The following is a 27,876-nucleotide window of genomic DNA, read 5'->3' on the forward strand; positions in this document are numbered from 1 at the left end:
ATATGTAGTCCTGTGGTAAAATCTTAAAGTCTAGCAGAAAATTGTCAAATGATTGAGTATGTATGTGAAAATACTGTGTAATATTGTTTCTGCACACACGGAAAAAGAAACTGCCACAACAATCCAACCAACTGAATGCAAAGAAACAACTAGAGCAACTTAAAGCAGCATTAGTGTTTTCTTTTTTCTTGTGTGTTTTATTTGGAGCACAAAATATAATTACACCTTGAGATATACAAATCACATTTGCACCGTCTTTTGTACCGCTTTAAAGAAAGATGGCTTAAAAAAAAACATCATTTTAAATTGTTGATAATTTTTAAATAAATAAAATAAAACCAAACTCTAGAAAAACAAATTTGTAAATGTCATCTACTCTTTGTGTTCTTTGTTTTCATGTCCTGAGAATGAAGTTTGTGTTGTGAAGACAAAAATCAATAAGCATGATATGGGCTAATGAACACCTACAGTAATACACCTCACTGTTTTCTATGGAGAAGTTGTGCTTTTCATTTACTGCATAGTGACTATAGAGACTGTTACTGTGTTGAGACATTTAAAATGAAACTTTTAAATCTATAAGTTATATAAATTTCAGATTCGCAATGTGGAATGAAATAATATCAGGGCACTGGTGTGACAAAGCATGCATTATAAGGGAAATTAAAAAAGGATAAGGCTAGCTAACATTTTTCCTTTACACAAGGACAATAACTTTCTTTAACTGTGGGCATAACATTACAATTCTGTTATGCAAGGATCTGTAAACTGGGGATGTTTTAATCCAAATAAGTGAGTTTATTTTCTCCATCCAAAAAAAAAAAAAAAAAAAATCCATTCCTTGTGTTCATTTAACAAAGTAATTAGCAACTGTTGAGATAAGTTTATTTCAGTAACATTTGGAAAAATGACAACTTTATAAAAACACACACCACTTTATATTATTCCCTAAACTAACTATAATAAGTTAAATTGCTTGTTCTTAAATAAATCAATATATGAATTCCTTTAGTAATAACCCTTGAAACAAAGAGTTCTCCCTTGTAAAACCGTAGAGATCAGAACAAAAAATAAAGGGTCTATTTTTCTGGAATGTAAATTGCCTTCAAAAAGTCTACTACAAAAAAACCTCTTGCTAACTCACAGACAGCGTACACACATGCCATTTAAGGTGTCCATACAAAGAAATAGCATCCTGTGTTTCAGAGCTGCAGCGTTACATCAGAGCTGTCCATCATCCAACAAGTCCTGCACGTCTGCAGCCCAGGTTTGGACAAGTGTTGCAAGAAATCAAATGCTGCTTGTGATAGTAGGCCAGAGGTCAAATCAGATGGCTTTGAAGCTTGGGATGAAATTATGAGCAGTTTTACTCTGTTTCCTTTGAAAATGGTCACATACAGCAGAATATGATCCAGTCTGGTGCAGTTCGCTAAAGAGCATGGTCTGTCTATTTGTGGGTGGAGTAATCTCCTCTGCCTCTGGAGTAGATGGCTGGTCTTTGGACATTTTCATACCCCATCGTGTTCATCCACCTGGATGTAAAGGGAACTAAGTAATGGCGGGGGGCTCAGAGAGAAAACTTATACATGGTCACTAGTGATCAATTTTCCATTCTCCCTGTCCTCTCAGTGCCAAAAGAGGGGCTAAGTGAAGCAGTGGTCTGGGGTAGATTGGGATTGGTGCTTTGCTACATCGGGGGAACAACCAGGCCCGTCATTGCTGGAGAGAAAAAAATATACAAAATCTATGATTCTACTCAATTAGGTGTTGCATTTATTGAACATCCAGCAACTTTTTTCTGTCTTGTTCAGTCAAAGCTTTCGAGTGGTTAGTATTAGGGATTAGACTGCATTCGTAAGTTCAGACAGGGGGGTCAGATAGTGAGTTGGGTGGCTACCTCTGAAGCTGTTCCCCCCTGAAGTAGGGCATGCAGGAGAGGGAGAGCCCTGGGGCCTGAGGACAGGAGCAAATGCACTCTTCTGTTTAGCTGCAGACGGGAAGGAGGAGAAAGGCAAGAGAGACGATGAGGAGCTGGAGCTTCCTGGTATAGTGGGGCTGGAGGGCATTACTGTGGAACAGAGAGCAACTATCAGTCTCAAGTACTGAAATCAAAACCAGCAATGTGAGGTTAACTAACACACAAATCTATAAACATTTAGAGAGTACACGAGGTCTTACTGTAGGGAGAGCTTGTAGGGGAGGCACTGTTGAAACCAGGAGAACCAGGAACTCCTAAAGTGGTCATGGGAACTGTCCCATAGCCTCCGGTCATCCCGCCACTGCCACCATAGCTTGACCCCTGAGGAGTGGAGGCCGAGGGGTAACCCCTTGGAGACAAACTGCTGGAGTTTCGAATGTAACCTGCAAGGAAAAAACATAAAATTTTGGGCTTGATGTGAGTTTTATTATTGGCAAAAAAAAAGAAGAAACAGAAAATAATTTAAACACATTCTGCTCACCTTGGGTGCTCTGACCTGGCTCCCCGATGCTAACACCTAACTGAGACGGGTAAGAGCCCAGGCCCATGACACTGCCATGGGCTGGTGAGCTGGGCAGTGCCTGTAGCTGACTGTGAGGACGGGGTACGCTGTAAAGTGCCTCAGCAATGTCAGCTGCCCGTTTCAGGAGCATGTCCTACAAAAGAAGAGATGCAATAATCAACAAAGTGTTGATTGTTTTTGTCTTATAATAGTGTTAGGAGCCAGACTGTTGCTGCCCTGTCAGATCAGCTGCTGGGACATTGTACCAGGCATGACTCTGTTTACCTGATTACTGTGTGGATTTCCATAAAGGGCCTCCACAAGATCTGCTGCTCTTTTCAGGAGGATCTCCTAAAAGAACAGAATTTAATGGATTGACATTTTAGTAAGATTATAACATGCACAGTTCCTGGAAAATATTCATGAGCACTGAAAGTGTATTTATTTAGGAGTCTTTAACCTTGGCTAGTTTCTCTGGGTCACCAGGATGTCGGGGGATGACCTTCTGAAGACGCTGGAAACCGTAGTCTATAGTTGGCTCATTAAGGGCTAAACAATTTTAAAAAGAAACATGTTGTACATCAAACCTCAGCAACAGTTCATCACACCATTTTGAAATGCAGATAACCTGAGCAAAAAGAGCATAACGTGCTGTACCTGTGTAAATAAAGCGTCCGGGGGCTCCCTTGCAGAATTGCTTAGATTTATAAGATAGTGTGACCTCCACAACCCCAGGGATGTGTCGAGGAGGTGTCTGGACACGGATAGCGTGCGGTGTGATCAGCTATGGATACAGCACAGACATCAGCTTACAAACAGCAAAATGTATTCCTGAGACAAGCCTTGTAAATGCATGGATTTAGCTTAACTGTATACTCTGGAAAAAATCAGCTTTGTAGACAGGCCATACATCATCTAAGTAAGAAAACAAGCCATATTTTATATATTTGATCTCTCAATATATTTTAGAGTGTATCGTCATCAGTGAGATGTACTGAAGACCATTCCTACCTCACTCCACACCAGCATGCTGCCAAACACCACCTGTAGCCCATCGAAGAAGTTCTCCCCAATGACAATGACCATAGCCCCACCAGTGGTCCAGCCCTCACTGGGACTGATGGCTTTAATACATGGGGTAGCTAGACAGGAGAGCAAAGCTGGATTTATTCTGAAGATTCATTACAGGACATACAAAAAAAAAAAAAAAATGAGGATAGAATGTGTTTATACTTGGTGTCTTGGAAGAAATGTGTTAAAGGTGCTCTATGGTTTGGGGGTTTAAATTAAAATAAAAGAAAAAATAAACCTCCAAGGCTATGTTCAAAGCACAACAAAAAAAAGCTAACTTCAAAAGTCTGCATCATTTCATGTTTAACTTATCCTCATTTACTATAATCTAAATGCAATGCTATCATATTCAGCAGTGACACAGCTCTGCGGAAACACGGGGTACATAGACAGGCATGTGTTGGACATAAAATATTTATCACTAAATAAAGAAAAAACTACTACAGCTGTCAGTGTGTAGTAGTAAAAAAGTAATAAAATGTAGTGGAGAGGCAGTTTAAATTAGCATCAAATTGAAGTACATAAGTAAACTACAGGTATATCTGAATTGTATTTAAGTACAGTGCTTAAATAAATGCTCCATACATATTTATTTACTTTCCACCAGAGCACAGGGAAATAAAAGGTGTTTTTGGACTCAGAGATAAATATGAAGTGTTGACTTGTTATTAACAGGTGTTAACTCATATTGAATTTTGTAGCTCTCAGATAAGACAATAATACCATCTATGTTTTATGTGAGGGCATGTATTTTAATGAATGCATTAATTAGCTCAGTTAATGACCTCAGTAGCATCACTGGTTATGTTTGATATATAATGGTGATTATGAATGGACATTAGGCAACTCAAGTACCTGCTGGCATGCTTTAAATAAGTACATACTCTGTGTGTATGTGTGTGTGGGACTAATGAAGAAGACTTGTTTCTGAAATAAAATAAGATAAATGAGGTGTGACACTGCAGTGTTGTAGTGTCGGTTTTTTACCATATTCCATGGTGTTCTCAACAGACTCGCCAGGCTCCATTCTGCGGGCTCTCCGACCGTGTTTGGAGTTGTTGTGCACAAACATGTTGTCAGACACTGCTAGGACGTGGCCATCTACGCTCACAGTGCTGGACAAGACCACCTGAAAGAGACGACAAGAGCCAAGAGGAAGATACATGAGCGTCGATACATGACTCGGACAGCACGCTGTGAGTCCCAATCTCCGGCTACAACTGCAAAATCCCTGAGCAACAATTTGTTTCAGCATACAGGTGATAGTAATATTTCTCAATCTGTAATGTGACATCTCTGGGATCTTTGTAATATGTCTGCATTCAGTTGATGACACTGCTCATACACCCCTTCAATTCTCCATCAGGTCTCCATATGGCCTCTCCACTGCCTCTTGCCTAACTTTTTGATTCATACAGCATGCAGCAGGCTCATCGTTGTCTCCTCCTGATCCTTCAATGACACCAAACATATGGAGCAAATCTCCCATTTTAGCCGGCTGTTAAAGTAGTGCATGATATATAGTGGCCTTAATTTGATTTTCTGGCTGCAGCATGTGTGTGTCCCTTCCCACATCTGCCTCGCATGGATGACACACGTATAATTAATGAGAGAATACTTGTAGCGTTTTCTCTTTTGGTATTTATGACTGTCGATGTGATACTATTTTTGAAAGTGATAATGAGTTTAAGTGTGTTTATGAACATATTTTAAAGAGTTAGAGGGAATGGGTCATTGAAAAAAAGTCATTTTAAATTAAATAGCAAACCATAAATATTTTATAATATGCATTTTTAGAAAATCAGACAGTAAAGATAAGCTTTGCACCCCCTTTAAAATAAACACATGGCAGTAATTTTGGTGGTGAAGGAACGTAAGACAGAAAAAGAGAAAAAGCATCTGTGCTATAGGCGGTGGAAAGGGAGAGGAATCTAAAGGAAAATAACTGTAAATTATCGATCAAGCAGCAGACTCCTGGCCAGACTCCTCTGATCACCTTTTAACCCAAAGATGAGAGTCTTGGAGCGCTCATAATTTCTCAGCATGTGTCACATCGCAGGAGTTAAAGCAAACATGGTGGGAGCCTGAAGAAGAGGAAGGGACAGAGGGAGAAGGTTGCTGGGAGAAGGAAAATGCCAGAAAAGCGCCGCTGGTGCTGAGAGACGACAGAGGAAGTTAGGCAGGAGTGTCCCCTGTGACCACTTCCTGGGTCACGGAGCATGACCTCCTCCATCTGGAGCCAATCACTCAATTCTTGACAACTTCCTGAAACACCTCAACCTATTTCCTGCACCCCAAGTCTCCCACATATCTAACTCCTTTAGTTTGTCTTTCCATCTCTCTGGCTCCTCACTGATTTCTAACTTTCACCTTTAACTCCCTTCTCTGTGTCTTCCACTGGCAAAACTTTTCCAGTTTTATTGTGACAGATTTTGACATCAACTCTGCAGGTTGTGCAGGAAATTAATTATTAAAACACAGTATTTGGATGGAGGGGCATGATGGGGGGTATGTTTTGCATGATGTTAAATCTTCTTTCTTTTTTTTTTAATAATTTGGTTCACATCATGAATCCCTCCTTTTACTCACACACAGGCACACTCATCTATTTTTTTATTTTTTTTTCGCACCTGAAATCTCCTCATGTCCCTCGGGTTTCCTGCTGTCTTCAGACAATTCTGGTTACATTTCAGGAAAAACTTCAAGAAAAACCTGCAAAGGTAAATAAAAGGACATCAGCAACTGAGAGATCACATGAAAGAATCAGGTATATGATTATTTGCAACCTTGAAACACATTAGCGGTCAAAGGAAACACTCATTATTTTTCAGAGGCAGGACTTGTGGACGGTGTGTGTGTTTGTGTTATACAGTTACAGCTCTGACATCTATCCCAGCTGTTTAGCTTAGTATTAAAGTCAGTGTTATTACACTTTAAATCAAGTTATGAGAATTTGAAGCAGAGTCCAGTGAAAGGCACTGCTGTGTTTCAAAGTAAACTGGAGACAGTGATGTATGCCAGGGGACTCGGGGGACTGTGTTATCCCGCAATGCTGTATTTGAACCCCCACATGGGAATGGAGAGGGAAACTAAGAAGAGACAACTACAGAGAAAGTGAAATGAGGAGGTGGAAAGAGGAAGGTAGCGATAGAGGCAGAGGCACTGGTATGGACATGAATTTTGTTTTCAAGTATATGTGTCTCATTACATATGTGAGCTTACTTTTTGAGTGTGACTGTGGAGACAGAGAGGAGGAGAGGGAGAGAGGGGTGCTGATAGCCTCTGCTACACAAAAGAAAACCTGAGAGAAAGGTGAAATAAATAGGAGAGAGGGAGACTACGGAGAGAGACTCCAAATCCCAGGTGTACACAGTTCGGCAATACAGCCCGCTGCTATGGCAACGCAGCTCTGCCGCAATCCCAAAGTCCCCATGCTGAGAGGCAAAGGCAGCAATGGAAAGAGAAGGCAACAACAAGAACACATTCCATCACTGAAATACAGTGAGGAGAGAGACTTGGCGATGTGAGCTGCAGGAAAGTATATAAAGAGTGCAGGTGCAGGCAAGGCTGAGAAGATAAATCTCATGAAGAAGAGAAAATAGAAAGAAGACATGGTGTTAAAGCAAAATAAAAGAAAAATGAGCTTGGAGATAATGCAGAGTAGTAATATAATTCTAGCAACTGACAAATAGAGAGTCCTCAAGCCAGTTGTCCACTCCATTTCACAGTGAACACAACTCTGTCTTGCCTATGAAAAACACATCCATTAATGTTCCAATTAAACCAACAACAACAGTGCAGAAGAAAAATGCTGCGGAGGGAGGCAGTGGTTTTGGACTTCATGGGTAGCTTCAATCCCACCCACACTGTGCTCTCTACAAATATAAGTCATCTTAATGGAGAGCAGTTGTTTGGAGAGGAACTTCATATTGGCCCCACAGCCCTGAACCCTCCCATCGAATACTAATCTCTCCCTCATTCTGTCAGCTTTTACTCGCTATTCTTCCATCATTCGCTCCAGCTTCCTCCCTTGTGAACAGGACCTGGCTTGCAACGAGCTCTCCGTTCCAACAGCATGTCCAATATTTTGTGATTTGAGCTATTTCACTGGAGGACAATCAATATTGTTGTTGGCAGAGAGTGATTATAATTTATCAGTGAGGACTCGGACCTCCAACCTCAAAGCTGTGCTAGACTTCCGTTTGGTGTGGAAACTTGTAAAAGTATTGTAAAGTCACATCTGCGCTTCCTTCACTTCCTCTTTCCATCTCATTACACATCAATGTCTGATTTTGTCACACTTTCTTATATCTCCCTGCTGGACACCATGAGAAAAATTTAACAGGATTTAAAATCACTGTGTGATGAGTGCTTTGCACATAGTAAAAGTTTGTTTTGTTATTATGAAAAAAGGACCATAATCAAAATAGTTTTACTGCAGCCTTTGAGGGTCCTGCATTATGTGCATTAATTCATAAGTTACGACTCCCATCAGGTCATTTTAAAGGCTTGAATATAAAGGTCATTCATAACAGTGCATTAACCACATTTCTGATGTAATAATAATATCCATGATGTGGTTGTGGTTTAATAACACTAGTTTCTGTGCCACTTTTTGGTCATCTAACCAGCAGTCATCATTCATTTGGCGGTCATGATAAATCTCTACAGCAGTGATGCTTTAGATAGCAACATCACAACCCTAATTGAGAGGTTGTCTACATCCATCTCAGGCTTTATGCATTTTCTGATGGTTCTTGACCTTGTTTGTTGACTTATTCTCATCATTCGCTGTTTGTATGACACCAGATGCCTCACACCCAAACACACAGGAACACGCATTCACATGCATTGCATGGGTACACACACTAATACACTGATGCCCCCATCTTTTGCCCCCCTCCCAAAAAACCCATTGAGTCAACTTTTCACCCCCCTCAGTTCGGACGCACACAGCTGCAAATGCTGAAATTAAAGCGAGACATTGACGCATATATTAGCATGCATTAGTCGCTTCCCCTGCCCACTTAACATGCAAATCTCCCAGTCCCGTCGCCTCGCACCTTCTGCCACACATTCATTTGCTGAATTATAATTAGACTAATCTTGCATAATTAATAAGAAGTCGAGGGCCCTCTGTTTTTTATCCCCTCCTCTATTGTGGTTGCAAAAGTTTAATATTGCTGTTTGTTTTTGTTTTGATAATGTAATACACCCACACACCTCCACATCCACAGTGAAAAGATGAGGCGAACATGCAAAGAACTGGAGGTGATCATCATGTCACGGGGAAATTGCAGAGAAAAGCTATTTTCAAAGAACTTCACCAGCTTTACTGTGTTTATATTTAATGTAGGCCTTGTTCTGCATACATGTTGTTTAAAACAGGTGTACATCAGTGATTCTATCAGAGTTAAATAATTTAATCAGACTGAATAATAAGTGTAAAGCTGACAGAACGACTGAACAAATAAGCATTATTGTTAGAAAAAGAAAAACTTCCCCTGGAGTCAGATTACAAACAAATGTGATGACTAAACCTTTTCTGATGTTTCCCATTGGTGACAAATCTAAACAGTAATTGAATTACACAAAATCTGCTGTGCTCAGCAATAGAAACCAAGTTTTATCTTCTACAACTACCCTCCACAGACACACTTAAAACAGGAAACACAAACAAAACATAGACCGAGTCTTAAACCTTGGGATCATTTTCCACTGTGGCACCACAGGGAGTCTGTTTTTTTCTTTTCTGTCTTCACTTCTGTATCTCTGTCAAGGCCTCCGATTTCTTTTGTCTGCATGTGCTTCAGTTCCCAAGACTAAACACAGGCCTCGCAGCATGAGGCGGCCATCCCAATGGCGACAACTTTCTTAACTAAAACTAGTTCAGTGACCAACCAGAAAGTCATGACACTGAAAACAATAACAGAGATGCAATTTGTGTAAATTTTTGTTCCTCACTGTGGACGCTCAGTTTCATGTGTCCATGGGGTGTGTGTGTTACACATAGCCTAATTGTTACTGACTGTTCTTTACATATGGACTTAATCATCAAGCAAGTATCTAAGCAGTGCAGGACCTCCAACAAAAATTTTCATAGGCATTCGTCAGGACTAATCACTCTTGACATAAACTGCCTTTTCACAAAGACATAAAACACATCACACTCTGCGCTCATTGTAGGTTGAAGGTTTACTGATAGCAACATGCAACATGTGATGCAAAATATTTGAACGCAAAGAAGAAGTTAGTTGGCAGTACAGTAAAATCTCTATCTTCTACTTTCCTGGGGCTGGCTTTGGCTTCCAAATTGTGGGTTAGTGCACCACATTCATGTTTAAAAAAATACAGGAAGAGAAAATTTAGGAAAAAGAATGGTGAGAAGGAGATTTCCTAGCTTATGTTCAGGAGATATATTGCACTTAATCTCAGATAAGCCAAAAAAAAAAGTGGAAAGTAGTCACAACAGATAGGAGACTGAGACCGAATAAATGCTGATCCCTTTCATACATGGATCCTGCTCGATATAAGGTTTGGGAAATACAAAAAGACTGCACAACTGAGAAAGGTGAAAAAGAAAAGAGGCAGAGAGAGAGAGAATGTTGATGTCCTGTATTCAGGGCCATCACTCATCAAACATCCCCTCCATCACCCCACAACCACCCTGCAAAAACAAAACAGTGTCCTGACATCGTGGTGATGGGGAGCTGAGGGGAGGGAGGGAGGAAAGAAAATTGGGAAACCAGATGTGAAGCATTAAAACATACTGACATGCTAAGGGCCTTCCTCTGCCACACTTGCACACTGAGCGCACTAACTCATGCAGCAGGCGTATATATGCATACAGTATGTCACACACAGCCTATACAAACCACACACAGGCATGAATTCACACAAAAATTCACAAGATAAATACCAACTTGCAAAATCACACACATTAGCAATAAACCAAAAGCATACATACATGTAAGTGCTAGGTGATTTTTAGTAAAGCATACAAAAAGTGATGTTTTTGGGGCTAGAATTTACATAAACCAGAGTGGACCTAAGAATATTTTAAGCAAAGGCACAAATCTACAGATGGGTCGTCATGCATCAGTGTATGGATATGTGTCCAATTAGTACATGTACCCCCGGACTGAAGAATGGCTTGGGGGGGGGGATGGAGGTGTTTTGTTTTCCTCCATGGGGAGAGCTGTGTTTGGGGGATAGAGAGGGGAGGCAAAGGGGGGAGGGGGTAATAAATACCCCCAGACCCAGGTCCCCTGGCAGACTGGAAGCTAGACTGGTCATCAGGGTTAACACCCGGGGCACATGACCTTTGACACTGCTAATGGTGCACAGAAAACCCTCCACGAACTGATACCCCCTCTGTCGCATACCACTACAGGACCTTTCACACCAGTCCTCCCAGTTCTTCCTTTTAACACATACAGAGATATCTCTGGCATCAGCTTCACCAGCAAAAATCACACATCAAAATATCTCCACAGCAGCCTTTTCTCTTTATTGTAACAGCTTTTATAATACACATCCAGTCATTAACAATCGCCTGAAGTTTTTGGGGATTTTACATTCAGCTGAAACATCTACCCACTATCTTGCTGCTGTATTTGCAAATACTTATAACATGACCCTTATAGCTGGTCTCTAGGAAAGGTAACAACACAATTACAACAGTGCAATATTACTCCATTGTACATAAAAGTCCTATATTTAAAATCTCACTCAAATAAAGGAGCAGTATTAATACTATTATAGTATAAGTACTTTCAGAACAATGTACTCATTCAGATGCATAACTGTGTAAGATGCATTTTCATGTACATGTAAGTATTTCATGTACTGTTGGACATTTGAATCTTTAAAGTTAGTAAAAATAAAAAATGGATATTATTCTATAAGGTGATTGTGTTTTGCACATTAAAATGTTCATCTTTAAAGTAACCAATAACAATAACTGTGGGTTAGATTGGGAGGTTTGATCATGATCATTGGTGAGTAAACCATCTCCAGGTATTCTCAGGCAGACGGCAAGCACATGGGGAAGATCATCTCTTTATAGTAGTGCCCACTGAATTGACTGTGCCCCTGTTGGACTATTCGCCATTGCCCCCCAGGCTGGCTTCAGCCCTGCAACCCTGGCCTACACCGCCTCTTAACTTGAGAACTGTGACAAAGCCAAACATTTAAACCACTAGTGCTGATTTATTGACCTTGGTAGTGTTGTAAATCCTTCAGACTTGCCACCGAAAAAGTGGCTGAGTTGCAGCGGAGATGAGAGGAAAAGAGGTGCTGGAAGGAAGAAAGTGGAATGATGGGATCGGTACACAAGAGGCACTTGAGTGTTTCGGTGAGGTTTCTCCTGGGTGCTAAAGTGTTTTACTGCATAACCTCTCTCTCTAGCTGTGTATTTCAACAATTTTAAATGAATTAATGTCTCAGTCTCCCAAGCTTAGCCAAAAGCATAGATTGCATACAAAGCTTGGCCACATGGGACTGCGGTCAGTCTGCCAGATAGATGGCTGTGGATAGATATTCAGAGTCTAGAGAACATGAATTCACAACCAGGACAGGGAATAGGAGTCCCATCAGTGGCTTGACCTCTCCCAGCATGCTTGGTGTGTCCTGAGGGACAAGCATTCAAAATATACTCTCATAACTGTCAAATGTAGATGTGGAGCACCCTCTATGACTAAATAGCTTTCCAGCATACCAGGAGGTCAACTGAAATACACAGTAATCTTGCTTTTTCAATAACTTTTCAATCAATCAGCCACTAATCAGATTTAACCAATAACGTGTATATGAAAGCTCGACCCGAACCTTTCTCAGAGAAGAACAATGAATCTGGGATGGATGCCACTGAGAGGGAGAAGAGAGGAAAGAAGCAACAACAGAAGGAGAAGAGATGTCTTCTTAATTAGCCAGTAATGATAAGATCTGACAAACAACATCTGTTTCCAGAAAGAGAGGGGGGGGGGGGGGGGGGGGGGGGGGGGGGCAAAGTGGGAGAGGGAAAGAGAGGGTGGAAGAGAAGGATATGAAGGAGGACGAGAGAGTGAGAGAGAGAGAAACCTGTGAAGCCTAGACAACAGGGACCTGCTTGTAAAAAAGTAAAGGGGGAGTGGAGGAGATGTGTAAGGGAGGGAACGCTGTGTAGCGTGACACAATAGAAGAATGGAGGATGAGAAGTATACCAGAAGTGAGAGAAAGAAGAGGAGAGAAATCTGACAGGGTTGAGGGAGTCGAGGAGCCAGGACGAATATGACAGACAGGAGGAAGAAAACAGATCAGAATGAGAGAAAAGCAGGGAGATGGACAGACGCAGACAAAGAAGGTGAGCTGGATAATGGTGCTGGAGGGAGAGAGGAGGAACGTGTGAAGAGATGGGAATGGAATCGCTCAGAGGTCCAGGGCGCCGTAATTTACTGTCCGTGGCTAATACACAGCAAATGTGTGGGGCTGAGGACTGGGAGAGGAACAGGGGAGCTGGGTTTTTTGGGGGGGCTGAAAGAAGGGGATGCAGACTGTTGGAGCTCTCAGCATGCATGCTGGGAGCCTGTCAGCAGTCACATCACCCCCTGCCCTCAGCCCTGACAGATTCATCAGGACCCTTTGCACACACACATATGCACACATCCAAAAGATTAGAAAAGATTATAGTGATATTAAATAGCTTTTTCTGTTTTCCTTTAACCTACATTTTCCTCCATGACAAGGAAAACATTCCATCTATTGTATAAATGACTCAAGCAAGAAAAATACAACAGAGTTAGTAGTGATTTCTGTTTCCCTCTAAATTTATTACACTCCTACACTGCATAACATTTTTCTGTTATATTGTCTGTAGACATTCTTTTTTACATGTAAACAATATTCTAGTGTTGGTTTATTCCTTGGACTGTAGGAAGAACAACTTTTGCCTAAAGCATAAACCAATAGAGATACTTAATCAATCAAACTTTATTCAAGAGGTTCTGCAGATGTGTAAATATTAGCGCTGAAATGTTTTCAAAAGGTGAAGGTGCAGAGATTTAGAGAAACCTAACTCCTGGGAGAAATATTGTATAGTCTTTCCAGATTCCAGATAAACAGACAAACAAACAAACAACGTGGCTTGCGGGGCCGGCCGAGCACCAGGGGGCATTGTTAAGTCATTAGTGAAATTTAAGACCTTAACAGAGGAGGATGACGGAACCCAGTCACACACCCTGCAAAACTCCACCCACAGCTGCAACATCCAGCCAAAGAAAACAGCCCTTGTCCCTAAATACCACCACTAACTGGCCTCCTGGACTCCACACACACACACACACACACACACACACACACACACAGGAGGATCCTGATTACACTACCAAAAATCTCCTTACAAAATAAATACCAAAGGAAAAATTTCACAGGAAAAAAAAAGGAAAATTCAAACACCACTCACTTGCTTCGGAGATGACATATTTCTAAATCACACTAATCTGCCCCCTTGTGATCCTCTCAGTGCCCCTACTTAATCTCTACACTGCTCAACCAAAGGTGAGCCCTATTAGTGTCCAGACAAATGAGGGTTTGCCTGGGCTACTCTGGGAGTGTGAGGCCTTTCAGAGTGTCACTGAGCTGCAACTTAAACCATAGTTTTCCCCCATCCCCTCTACATCCCACCCACACTAAAAGTCACCCTGCTGTTCCTCAACATTAGCCCATTGGTAGTCCAATCCCATTTCCTGTCAAAACATTTCTTTGTTGCTCTCTGCTTCCGACCTCCCCCTCTCTAGGATCTCAAAGAAAACAAACCCGAACCTACTCCTAGTGTCAGGGTTCAAGCTGCAACAGCCAACACTGGCTGAAGCAGAGCAGAGGTGACCAAAAACACAAACTCGCCTCATAACCTACCACTCATTATATACTTCCTGTGCACAGTGGACCCCAGGATGTTCCCAGATCACGAGACCACATCGCAGAAAGTGTGAGTCTCTCCAAAGGTCCCTGAACTCATTTTCACAAGTCTAACTCTGAGTGAGGCGCTCACTGTTTGAAGCAGTACCTGTCAGTGAATTTGATATTCTAGACATTGCATCGTCTCTCCCTGTCTGTCTTAGTGTCATTCTCCCTCTTGCATTGCCCCAAGGGAGGAGCCATCCCCATGGTCTTGTGCCAGCTGCTCAGTGGTCCAGCCTGTGTGGTGCTCCACTGTGTGAGGCGGTGTGCACTGGAGCCTCAGGGCCCTGTCGCCACGCTGCCTGGCCCTCCTGCCTGAGGGGCTTGCTGACAGGGGGTCTGGAGGGACTGGACAGTACTAGCCCACCAGGGAGAGACCTGTGGCAGCACACCAAGGGGACCAGTGTGTCTGACTTTGTCTCTGTGCATGTATGTAATGGTGAAGGACAGGTTATTTATGCAAACATATTAATATGGTTGTCAGTGAAAATTAGCAACTCTCTAACCTGATCAGTGTTTTCAGTGAATTCCAACAGGGACAGTGAGGCAAAGTAGAGTGTATTAAACTTCAGGTTACCATAGAAACATGTTTCTTAAGTACAACCAATGAAACTTTCACTCCATTAAGTAAACTGACTGCACACAAGTGTCAAAAAAAGGATGGTGACTTTGAAAGAGCAGGGTGTGATAATACACTGCAATGGAAAACACCATGACACCAAACAGAGCAATGTTCTTCACAGCCACATCATCCTTCATGCTCTTATATACAGACAGCTCACTTTATTATTATTGCTAATATAAGAAGCAAAACTGTCTAGTCAGCTTGTTCTATGTACATAAAGACATCATATGTAACATTATTTAATGTGTTTCAGACCATGTTGTAGCCCATTATTATTTACTCATTAACATTCTTCTTCCTTTTATTGGGATTGTGTTGAATGAGATTACAGTGGTTTCTCCATGATTACACATAAATGTTCATGATTTATCTTATACTAAAGCAGTATTCAAAAAGGGGCCAGAACAACTAGGAAGATTACATAATCATCAATTAAAAAAGAAAAAAAACAAACCCACATACATTGCTTTTTGAAAATGTGAACATTTTTTATTTTAATAAAATGGGGTAATTGATTTTGAGGCTTCTCTCTTGCTGTCCCTCATAGAAACTGATCCTATGACTCACCATAGTGAGTCTGTGTCAGCTTGCAACAACTTTGCCAACATCATCTGCAGCTCTTTCTGTAGCCAAAGGCTCAGAAGGAGAAAACAATGCACCTCCTCCACATCCTCTGTAAGTTGGATGATGAAGGAGGGGAGTGATCCACAACAGTTTTTGTCGGAGACCATTTAGCAGCCAGTTACTTCTGAAGTCTTACATCTAGTCCTTACTGATGATTTGTTTCAGGATGAAATATGTTAGCGTTAAAAGGAAATGTATAAACCTAATTTACTATTTGACTGGATATGTTATCATTTCCTGTCAGTGGGAGCTGATAATGGAAATATGTGATTGATCAGAGATTTGTGAAGTGTGTAATTTAGAAAAACTATCTTAAAATAATGTGATAGAAGAGGTAATAGCAGTGCAGCGTGCCAGCATCAACAGATAGCTTCATGTTCCACTGTACAACAAGAGTAAAGGAGAACCTTACACAAGTAGTATGAGAAACAATCTCCTAAAATGACATTGTTGTCTCACACAAAAAAAGTCTCAAGTGCATATATGATGACCTAACAGAGCGACTTGGCGGCAGAAGTTAAGTATGCATCTGGGAAAGGGGAGGAATTCGACCCCTGACACAGTCCAAAAAAATGTTCCTGCATTTATTCTTTGGCTGATAGTTTAATGTTCTTTTCCCAAAGACTTGCAGCTTCTATTTTCTTTTTTGGTAAAGCTGAAGAATAAGGAGGCTGATTTTCCCCAACATTAGCAGTACAAGGGAAAGAAAAAGATGATCTAGGCTGCTGTAAGAACAGGTAGACAGTAGTGAAAAATGCCAGTCAGAAAGCACAGAGGGAAGCAGCCTGTATCATCAAATATTGTTATTTTTCTAATTAGTCTGAGATAGGCAGGCGCAGGCAGTGCGATGGACTAACATCCAAACAGATGGTCAAACTGCTTCTCTGAGACGCCACTGTGACGGAGAGCAGATATTTACATACAGCAACAAATGAGATCTGAATAGTTTATGTCCAGACAGTGTCAACTATAAATATCTATGAAAGACTATATTCAAAACAAACATAATTTTACCACCAGTTAACAAGATAACGTGGGTCATAGAATTTAATTATAAGCTAAGGAACCAACAACTAATAACTTCAATAATAAATGCTCAACCAGGGAATTTTGTAATTGAGTTGAAACAATGCTGTAAGCTGAAGCAATCTACTACACATCAATAAACGCAGAAAAAAAACAAAACACTGCACTGACTAGTTGAAAACAAAATCTGTGGTACATGCACATAACTAGAACCCTGACTACAAACAAATCAATACAGCCCACAACCTGAGATTAAGAGTAATGGATTCCTCTTGGAGCTGAGCATCTCAAGTCAAGAGTACCGATCATTGTTTAAACAACAAAATTATGAACTCAACATAAACTCTTCAAAAAAAAAAAAAAAACCAGAAACTGTGGCATTTGTGCATTTCAGGCTAAAACTAGTTTTTTATTTCAAGTTTAAAAATCAAACCCTGATATGCCCAATATGAGTCTTTCTGGGCTCTTTTTAAGTCTGGGGGAGGAAAGAGCCATATTGACAACATCGGAAAATTCCTATTGATTATTCTTCTTTTCTCTGAGCGCTGGCTTGTTAAGAAAGCCCCCTCTTGGAAACACGATCAATTAGTGAGATAGTGCTTGCCATTGATCACCCTCCTCCACCTCAGAAGGTTCTTGCCTTACGACAGATCCCTCCACGCACTCCTTATGACCAGCTATTGATCTCAGCTTCTTAGCCAAATATAAAAGCACACACTCACACTGAGAGCTGACCCCTCCCATTTAAACCACACAGTCTAATACTAACACTGACATCTGCTTGTCTCCATTGTAAACCCATGGTTCACTCATAAATACAGAGGCCAGCTTTGGCCGAGAACCAATATAGTTTCTCAAAGGTCAGAGGTCAGCGTGGCAGTAATGACGCTATTAACATTTCTTTCGGGATTAATGCTGAGAACTCAGGGTAGAGTTACTTTGAACAGTAAAAACAACAAAAACTAGTGAAAAATACCAGTAATATACCTTATTTATTTATTTTCATTGATTTGTTGGTTATTGAAAACCCAAAGGCATAACACTGAGAAATCCAACAAATTCTCACTTATGAGGAGCTGTAACCAGCCAGTGTTTGGCTTCTTCTCTTGATAAATGAGCCAAATCATTTCAAAAATCAATTTATTACCACGTTTGTTATCGGTCAATGTTCTGTCAGTCATCTAACCAATTGACCAACTAATCATTTCAGCACTAAATGAGCAAAAACAGCCACACAATATTAAAATAAAATGGCCAAATGAGGCAATTAACTTCAAATTAAAAAAATGAAATAAAAAAAGAAGAAATGTGGTAAATATATCACCGGCATAAGTTTGAAGAGTTAGTGAAGATTTATGGTGATGAGGCCGGAGGAGTCAGTCAACCATCTATCCAATCAGAACAAGCCAAGCCATCAGTGAAAGATAAGTGATGTTCTCCAAACAGAGAAGTTGTATCACAACGTTAATTTATCATTTCCTCAATGTTAACATTAGACAATTGTAAAACTATTAGACACAGCAGGCAGTGGGGCATTAGATAATTCTCTCCTATAAGCAACTTAAGAGTCATCTCTTTGTCAACGACTGCCCTTGCCCTCTTCATCCCTCTGTCCCTCCTCCCTCTATCCCTCCACCCCTCCCTATGGATCAGCTGTGATCTCCTCTCTCTCCTTTCACTCAAATCAGGATTAGGGAGAAGGGAAGGTGGTGGGTTGGAGGGAGAGGGGGGTGGGGGGGGTTCAGCAGCAGCAGCAGGAGAAGGGGGAGAAAACTGAAACAATATGGAAAGGAGATTAGAAAAGAGGGGGTTTGGGCCGTTTGGGGAATTGCAAACTCCCTTGTGCTTGGGTAGGTGTCCTAATGACACCACCTAATTATGGCAAAATTAGACAGGCTAAAGGGAGGGGGGGGGCAGCGGTTGTGGTGGAGGAGATGGTAACGTGAAGGAAAAGTGCACAGCAGGAATATGTGAGAGCAAGTGGAATAGAAGTACAGATACAAGCAGAGGCAGAGAAGAAGTAAGCGTGGGGTTGAGGGCGAGAGAGAAAAGGAGAAAGAAAAGGGGTAGAAAGCAGTGGCTGGGCGAGAGGAGCGAGTGGGCCCCAGCACACTGCATTAATTGGAGAACAGGTGTTGGGGCTGGGACCAGGAGGTTGATTACTAGAGCCACAGAAACAGACCGTCTCCTCCATACATACCCACACACACAACTGCGTACACAGACACACACATGCACATAGGCTGCACACACACATACACATGAATAATTTAAGACCCAGGCAGTGACTAGGGAAAAGGTCAGAGTAGGGGTCAAAGAGACATACAGACAATCGCACATACATCCATATACATACATAAATAAACATGTGAGTATCCACACTAACACATGGAAATGTACATTCATTTGAGTGCATGCAAACAGTGAGTCGAGGCTCATCTCAACATACATACACATCTCACCCTGCCAACATCTCTACTTTGTGTGTTTGACAGTATGTGCCGTGCATACATCGAGCCAAATGTGAACGTGGGATGAAAGGACACAGGCTAATGCAAAATTCCATTGGCTTATCAGAAATTAGCTCTCTGCTAATAGGCTTCTCCCTGAGGAGAGGATTTCGCAGGCCAGTCAAGAGGGAGAAGTCCCATCAGGTCGGGATATGCCCAGTGTGATTAGAGAGTACAGTAGGTCAGTGATTCAATTTGAATCAACCCTCACTGCTGCGCACACACACACTCACACACACACACACACAGAAACAAGGAGCCACAAAGAGACATAAATTAGTCTTTCCTCTCCAACACGCCGCCAAGCTACCCACAAACAAATTTTTAAAAAGTTCAACAATGTTAGGAGGAAGCATACAGTAAAAACTCATGCGGAGGGGGTTATTGGGCAAGTAATGTGCTACAGTAAATGAGAAAAGCAGCTGCTCAAAGGTATTCTGGGAAAATTCAAAAGACAACAGCCCGATTTTTCCATTATATGAAAACTATCTTCAGCAGAGATCCTTTGAGACTCACTGTCAACAGCCAGCCAGCTTGAACTGAAGAGGGGAAAGAAAAGGGTCCTTGACGTATATGAAGTGAGTGTTATCTAGACAGACAATTGCAGGGAAGGAGAGAGGGAGAACTGAGCGAGGAAGAGGTGATGAAGTTTGAGTCTGTGAGATCACAGAGAAAGTATTTTCACATGCGGTTTGCTTATGAGCATTCATCACACTGGTTAATGCCAGGCAGACAGTGCGAGACCTCCAAAATCCCCCGGACGTGAAGGCCCTCACACACGCTGATTACAGCAGTGGTCATCCCGTTTTAAGCCCGATAACTGGCTGTCAGTGTGAACATTTACTACATGTGTGAGCCTGTCTGGTGGTAGGAAGGACCCACATGCTTCTGATAAAAGGAAATCTATGCTTTTGGCAGGTTTTAAGTGCAATGTCAGCTGTTCAGCATAATGAGTGACCAAACTGAAACAGATCCCAGCAGGCTGAAGATAGAATAACAGATAAACACAAAGCTGAAGAGAGAGAAACACATGGGAGACAGACTTGGACTCAGATACTCTGTACTGTATGTTACAGCCTGCTCGTATATACGCAGTTTAAATTGACATGGCCAATACACTGCTAACTGTCAACACTTATCTATACTGTTGGAAATATCAGAATTTATATCTCAAAGATACAAATTAATATTATTTGTGAAATTGACACACAAAGACTAACACTACTGCTGAAATATAAGCTCACACGTCCATGGATACAGGACATCTGTTCCACTTTAGCTACTTTTCTCGCTATTGTGACTGTTCTGACTGTTCTGGTTGTAAATGCAATGGCTGATTGGTAAGAGCTCAAACAAAGGGGCAACATTTAGTATCAAGAGGTGCTTGTTTGAGGTGGTGGACACTGTGTGGGACATGGTTTGATCTTATTACCTGTCGATGATGACTGGGTCAGAGGGCGTCTCGTTTCGGTTGCCACAACTTTTCTTCTCACAACAACGGCTGAGTGGATAGTTAAGGAGACAGAACAGAGAGAAAGGTCAGCGTTGAAAAAAAAAACAACAAATTAAACAGGAGGAGACATGATTTGTTTGGTTCATCCACATCCACAGGCCCAGACTACGTTAGCTTGCAATCGGCCAAGATCCAGGAGCACACAAAGAAGGCATGAGAGGGGAGGGGAAGAATAGACAAAAGAATAAAAGAGGGGAAGAAAAGGTACAACAACACACCCTACAAACACTGAGAGACCATTCAAAAGTGAAAAGCCAGCCAGGCAATCTGTCACATTGATTTCAAAATCAAACTCAACCCCCACGCAGCCTCATTGCACACACTCACACACACGAACACACCATCCCACAACATCCTACCATTCGTCAGCAGTCCTGTCCGAGGAGCCTGCTGGCCAACCAGCACCCCCTCCCCAAAGTCCCCTTCACTGCATAACAAAAGTGCCCCCACCCCTAACCATCTGCCACCCCTACACCTCGCCTCACCCCTATCGTGTCCCAGCTTGGCCCTGCCCTACCCCCCTCCGCCCCCCTGTCAGACGGCCTCACTCCCCAGCTGTGACGCTTGCCCTCTGCTTCTTCGTCTCTGTTATTAGCCAGCTGTGAGTCACATTCGGGCATCTGCTGGCTACACAATGGCAAACCACTCCGTCTTAGCCCCAGTCCCCATGTCCCAGCCCCCTATCTTTTCCCCTACTGCCCTCAAACCCTGGGTCACTGCCCCACTTCCAGACCACTCTCTTCAACTTTTCTCCATCCATCTATTCAAGTTCTCATATTTTCTTTAGTCGGCAAATACTTACCAGTACCCTGTGGTCCCTAAGTATGGCAGGACCTCTTAAACAGCTCTGCTTTTGAAACAACTCTCTGATATTGGCTGCTTCACTACACTTCATCACACGGTGACAGAATTCAAACACATTGTCTCAGCTAAACAGAAGTGCCGGTGTTCGATGAGGGAAAGCTGGATGGTTCCCCTAAAGTGTGACTGCTGCTGTCAGCTGAGGTCTGGCTGCAACACTCCAGGCCAGAAAGTAAGGCACTCCAGGAAGAAACTGGAGCTGGCCAGGGACATGCTGCATTACAGCAGAAAACAGCAGGAGGCTACCACTGTAACAAGGATGATGACAGACAGGCTAGACTTACAGTTCAACCACAGTCTATTTTTTTTAAGTAGACCCTCAAGCTTCAACCCAAAACCACAGTTCAAGCTGACTGAGACAAAGCAGAGTGAGGCAGAGTAATGGATATTTGGATTTCGTCCCTGTGGGTGAAGGTTTCAGTGAGCATGTGTGCATTTTTGTGTGTAATGCTCACCTGCACATGACCTCATGTGTGAGCAGAACTCTGCACATTTCTGGATTCTTGTTTTGTCCCTCATAGGATATGGGCTGAAAGGAGGAAATTAGGAGGATTGGGACAGATTTAGTTTCATGTTGAATAAATTAACGTCCAGCCTATATAGTCATGTCCATCTAGAAGTTACCAACCTGTTTAGTGACAGAGTCAATAAGTCGTGCATAAAGATCTTGCTCCGTACGAACCCCTGCAAAAGTTAAACACAGAATTTGGTTACCAAAGAAATTTTCCAAAAATAAAAAACAAACAAAAAATTGCATGTATGATCTCTTGCCCTCAGTGCTTTGGTTAAATGGAAACTGGGAGTAGAGGGAAGATGAAGCTAGAAATAGATATATTTATTGTACAGATAACCTCTATCGCTGAAAAATAGTAAATTGATTCTTTTATTCCCCATTGTAAACTGCTACATAAGCATGAAGGAAACAACAGAAACTGTACTTAAACTCTCTTACCTTATCTATTCTGTTGATAAAAAGGTACATTGCACTGAGGTTTCTTAAAATGGAAAATTTTATTATATAAATCTATTTTTTTTCCCATACTCTGAATAAGCTCTCAGAAAAAGCACTGAACTCCGTCCAGCCAACATGGAGGAATAGAATTGGCATGCACTTCATATTTTCTCTCTGATGGTTTCTGAGGGGATTGAGAGTTTCTTGATGTTTGATGATTACTAGTCATGTTTTGCTATAAGGTCAGAATTTACAGCCCGATTCTCAGGGTTTGTCAACTGATTCTTTTTATGGTTTTTTTCTCATTTAAAGTTTGATTTATTCCCAAATGCAGTTGACTGGTGGGAGATTAATTATACACCAACAGGTAAAATAACAACAGAATTGTTTAAATGAAGACAGTCAGGTGTGTTTCTGACTAAGCTTTCCAGAAAATGTAATGAACTGCTTCTTGAGAAAAGAATTACCCAAGAATTTCTTAAATAGAAACTTTGGAAAGTATCGCTTTTGAAAATGTGTTTCTCTCATCAAAGCCTCGATTGAAATGCCTTTGATATCGCTTGGGGGAAAGGGATGAGAGGAGGGGATGTAGAAGAAGTGTTTTTGGTGCACTTGTATGTACACGTGCATGTGTATGTGTGTTTGTGTACGGAGGGTGAATGAGGGGGTTGCTTTGGAACGTGTCTTTTATCTTCTCTCCCAAGGGTGCCACTGCAATGGTGGAGTAGGGGCAACAGTGACTCATGGGAACCAAATTTCTCTGTGTATCCTCCTATCAGATGTGGAAGCACCATGGGGGTTTGGCAAAGTTGGGGAGAATGGGGGGGGGTCAACATGTACTTCATTTCCCCATACATGGGCCCAGAAGAGGCTGAACATTGAGTTGCACAAACCTCAGTGATTAGATGATGAGCAGGAGGTAATTTATGAACTGGAGAGGATAGGAAAGGTAAGGCCAGAGTGGATGGGAAGGAAGATTGCATAAGTGGAAAGGTGTGTGTCATTTTTGCTCACAGGTGTCAGTGGTAACTGCTGTGTGATGCCTAGAGCTTTGGATTGTGTCTAAATGCTCAAATTAAACAACTCAGAGGGCAAAGAATCAGTGCCACAATATGAGGGAGGTCTCGTGTTCGACTCACCGTTGCTGTAGAGGAGCTGGAGCTTGTAGTGAGTGCCGTTGTTGGTCTTTTCTCCTGTCTGCTCCTTGGAAAGAGCGGAAAGACAGAGAAACCCGGGTCATGCAGTTAAGCTCATTTTGGGGCACAGATAAGTACAACTGGGCATCCCCACGCAGTGAGTGTTAAGCACAGTGAGTCTTTCCTAATCCTGCAGCTCACCCTTCCCTGGGAGCAGCACTGAGATCAGAAGGTTGTAGGCTCAAAGCCCATATGGGACCCTGCATTGTGCCCATAAGCTGAGTGCTTAACCTTGAGTCGGATGTTCTTTGTAGAGGTTGAACTATCATGTCTGACAAAGACGCCTTAAATCTTGAGATCAAATGCAATGGTTCTTCTGGCAACAAGGTAGTACAGGCATGGTTATATGTGCATGTGTGTGTGTTCCAAAGTGCTGTATGTGAGACTGAGCAGCAGTCGACCTTGACAGAAAAACTTCCTTTCCACCATCCCTCCTTCCCCCAGGCTCTGCACTAGCCTCTCACTTCTGCCTCCTCTCCCCGTCTCTGTCTCTTGTTCCCTCTCTTTCTTTCTCTTCTTCTACCTCTACTGGACTTTCTAAGTGGTCTCAGAGGAATGCTCTCTGGTCCAATAACCCAGGAGGCTGGCATCACAGAGACGAGAACAAGAGAGGAGGAGAGAGAACGAGGAGGATGGGGAAGTAGAGAAACTGGGAAAAGGAGACAGTTGCAAGGAAGGGAGAAGAAGCGGAGAAATTAAGATGCATGACGATAAGTTAGAAAGTACCAGAGCCCAAACATAATATCAGAAGTGAGACTGAGACACAACAGGAGATAGATGGATGCCTGGCTTCATAAGTTTTGTAAATATACACAGAGGAACATTTATTTTGCCATGCCATCGCTCTACCTCTGCATAATTACAAAGCAAAAACAGATGCCAGGGTAACCATGCAGAAAATGAACTCCTCTACTGCCATGATATTACTCTGCACTGGCCTGTGGGGCACGAAGGGGAGCACACTGACAGCTTTCAGCCCTGGCATTAGCACTACAGCCTGTCCTCTCTACCCCCACATGAAATTCATAGCAAAACTATGTTTGAACTTCAGTTGACAGGACGGTGTCCTCTTGTCTATCTGACAGAGTCGAGCTGCTGTAGCCACTTTAGGAGATTGTAGCTCCTCTCACCACAAGGCAAAAAACATCCATCAACACTGGGCATAAGGCTCCCAGTCCAGGCAGCCTCTCCTCTTTTTCTAACTCTGTCTCTACCACTGTGCCCTTCCTTATTTTGGACTTGTCCAACCTGAGGAATCCAGCTCCCCCTTCAGCAGTATTTAGAGTATGGAAGGGAGACACGAAGGAAAAGAGACTTTGATGATTAGTTCACTGTATAACTTAACAGGAGCAAGCATAATTTGCATTTTAAAAAGTAGTGATGTCCTCCTAATGAGGCAAGCTGCTAATTAGTCATTAGATATTCCTTTTCAATCCCACATCAGCTCATTGAGGGTAAAACTTGTGTAAACATGTAGCCGTCAGCTGTTCGATCTGCTTGGCTTTACTGGGGATGGGGGAGATCAAGTTGAGCACCTGGTTACAGCTCAAATACAGGCTTCTGTATATAGCTTATACATCCTGTTGTTGCTGTTCACATTTTTGATTTACATATATGTTTTTTTTTTCTGAAAGAACTGTAAAGACTAATCTGAATCCTCAAGTAGTCTTGAAGACAAACAGGTGGTCACAAACAATCACACACCTTTTCATGCTCAACAAAGTCCACAAAAGCAGTCCTCTCCACCTCCACAGGTTGGCCGTGTCTGTCGTAGAGCGCCAGGACAAAGTGGAAGAAGTTGGACTTGCGGAGATTGGATGGCGGCTGCTTCTCAAAATGAGCTCTTGACAATGCTACTCCACTGAGGGCACAACAGGAAGAGACAGTCATTTATATATATATATATATATATATATATATATATATATATATATATATATATATATATATATATATATATATATGTAATCAATTAATGGTTCAAAATATTTAATATAAAGAAATTTAAATAAACCAAAAAACTTTGTTCTTAGCAGTAAAGCATGAAAACAAATTCATATGCATCTTGATTAAATGGCACTTTGAGGTTTAACATTTTTAAAGCACATTATTTGATGATTTTACAAAGATTTTATTTTTCATTTTTTTAGGCTTCAACTTATTCATACATTCATTTATAAATATTATGTTTTCTGGATTACTCCAAGGCTCTTTTATTTGTCTAGGAGAAAAGAACAAGGCCTGAAAACTGCACCCAAAAAAAGCAAAAAGGGAAACAGCAAAGGAAAAACAACTTCTTTTTTTTAATTTTATTTTGCAAAATAAAAAATCTACCACAGAATCAACACATTAGGACTCCGTGTAGAGCATCTTGGCTAAACATGTTGTCTGGTAAATTTAAATAAATTAAAGATTTAGGTCCCTCAGAAGAAACTGAGTGTTGGATCACGAATCAACACGAAATCGATGAAAAAAATAAATCCGCAGGTCTTTAGATAACTCAAAGTCGATTATGGATTTTGTCGTGACAGTTGCAAACTCTTCCAATAAGAAAAAGCTTCAATATTTTTGTTTTTTATTTTAAAAAAAAAGCTACAATCGAGCTGATTTGAATTACATTTTAACGTTCAATAAAATAATTCGCGATATAAAATAATCTGAATAGGCCTACACACTCACACCTTTTAGAAACTGCTCTTCATTTTAAGTATATTACCTTAAAACGCCTTTTATGAGTGTTCATATTGTTTTCTAAACTTTGACACAACCGGTTTGAACATGAAAACACCGATGCGAGTGTGTGTGTGTGTGTGTGTGTGTTTGTTTGTTGGTTGGGAAATTAAAATATGTGAAGAGTATCGTTGGGAAACAATCTGAGACAAGTCGAAAGATGATTCAACAACAGAAAACTTGTTACATATGCTGATGGAAGAAAAAACATTAATGTAAAGGATGGAACAAATTTGCTTTTCAGAAAACAATGACTTCAGTTAAAATAGCTAATGTGTGTATATATATAAAGCTAATATATATTTAGCTTTCACTGTTTTTAAAATTATTTTACATTTAATTTATAAAATAAATATACAAGTTTTCAATTTTGCAAGTGTACATTTTGTAATCAAATGCATCTTGTACAGACTATCCCATCCTAAACTCTGTTAGTTGTGGTTAGTAATTTTAGCCGTACTTTTCTTTTGTGCATGAAGCCAGAAGTTTCATTGTATTAAGTTAAATAATAATGTTTTAATGCCAAATGTTCTTCTAAAGGAGGATCTTCTCATCTTTGGCAACAAGTACCTCGCAGCTCTTTTCTGTTGACTGGTCACACGTTATAAATGATATTGTGCTTATTGTACTAATCATGAGAATAAATTCTTTCACGTTGGAAACAAAGGCTGAGTGAAACTGATGAAACGATCATGTTAATCGATCAGCTGGATTTGTACAGTACCTTTGCGCCGCGACGTTCGCATCCACAACCCCGACATTACGCACCCACGACCGGACTGGATCCATCTCCTCTCCAAGACTTCTCTCTTTTGATCCGCTCACTTCTCGAATCAGATGCTCCTGGATCCCGAACATTTAAGCCCTGTCCTGCTCGGGTGGTGCACTTTTTGTTTTTAATTTTAGAAAAAAGAAATATCTGAATTGAAGAGCTAACGTACTTTGGCAAACAAAAGGTCCACTTTGAAGCGATGCGCTCCTCCACAGCGCCACAAGAAAACAGAGCTTTCTCGGAGCTGTGAGAAACAAATAGCCAGTGCTGTGCGATGCTGTCAAAGTTCGTCTCAATAAAACATCCACACAGACTTTTTTAAGGCTGAAACGATGTTATTAAATATATTCCCCCCACTGTTTGCGAGCATTGTTCAAGCGCAAAGCTCCAGCGTCTGTTCGAGCGCAAACGGTCACCTGCTCGGTGGACGCAACTCCTCAGACAGTTCAGACGGAGCCCGTTTCAAATTATTCTTAAAATATCTATGTGCAAAAGTCTTCCCTCGCCACAGGGTCAGGACGGATCAAAACAGCGCTGTACATCCGAGGGCCAGGCAGCTTGCAGTGAAGAGCTGTCTT

The 27,876-nt window shown here is 41.5% G+C and overlaps 1 protein-coding gene across 2 annotated transcripts; it reads right to left on the reverse strand.

Annotated features, from left to right (window-relative positions):
* Nucleotides 1-833: 833 nt before the first annotated feature.
* Nucleotides 834-27,856, reverse strand: ebf2 (EBF transcription factor 2). Of its 2 annotated transcripts, XM_026322596.1 has the most exons (16): nt 27,251-27,856; nt 25,501-25,657; nt 23,740-23,797; nt 22,277-22,332; nt 22,104-22,177; nt 20,707-20,775; nt 6,182-6,263; nt 4,539-4,680; nt 3,492-3,622; nt 3,138-3,264; nt 2,941-3,029; nt 2,766-2,831; nt 2,460-2,634; nt 2,179-2,361; nt 1,898-2,068; nt 834-1,719 (listed from the first exon to the last, which is right to left on the reverse strand). In XM_026322596.1, exons 1-16 carry the CDS (start codon nt 27,382-27,384, stop codon nt 1,688-1,690), a joined length of 1,746 nt encoding a protein of 581 aa, XP_026178381.1. In that variant the 5' UTR covers nt 27,385-27,856; the 3' UTR covers nt 834-1,687. The 2 variants fall into 2 exon arrangements, with proteins under 2 accessions (XP_026178381.1, XP_026178380.1); XM_026322595.1 differs by having other exon boundaries at nt 834-2,068.
* Between the last annotated feature and the right edge of the window lie 20 nt (nt 27,857-27,876).

Source organism: Mastacembelus armatus, chromosome 9 (assembly GCF_900324485.2).
Source record: "Mastacembelus armatus chromosome 9, fMasArm1.2, whole genome shotgun sequence".
Taxonomy (NCBI): Eukaryota; Metazoa; Chordata; class Actinopteri; order Synbranchiformes; family Mastacembelidae; genus Mastacembelus; species Mastacembelus armatus.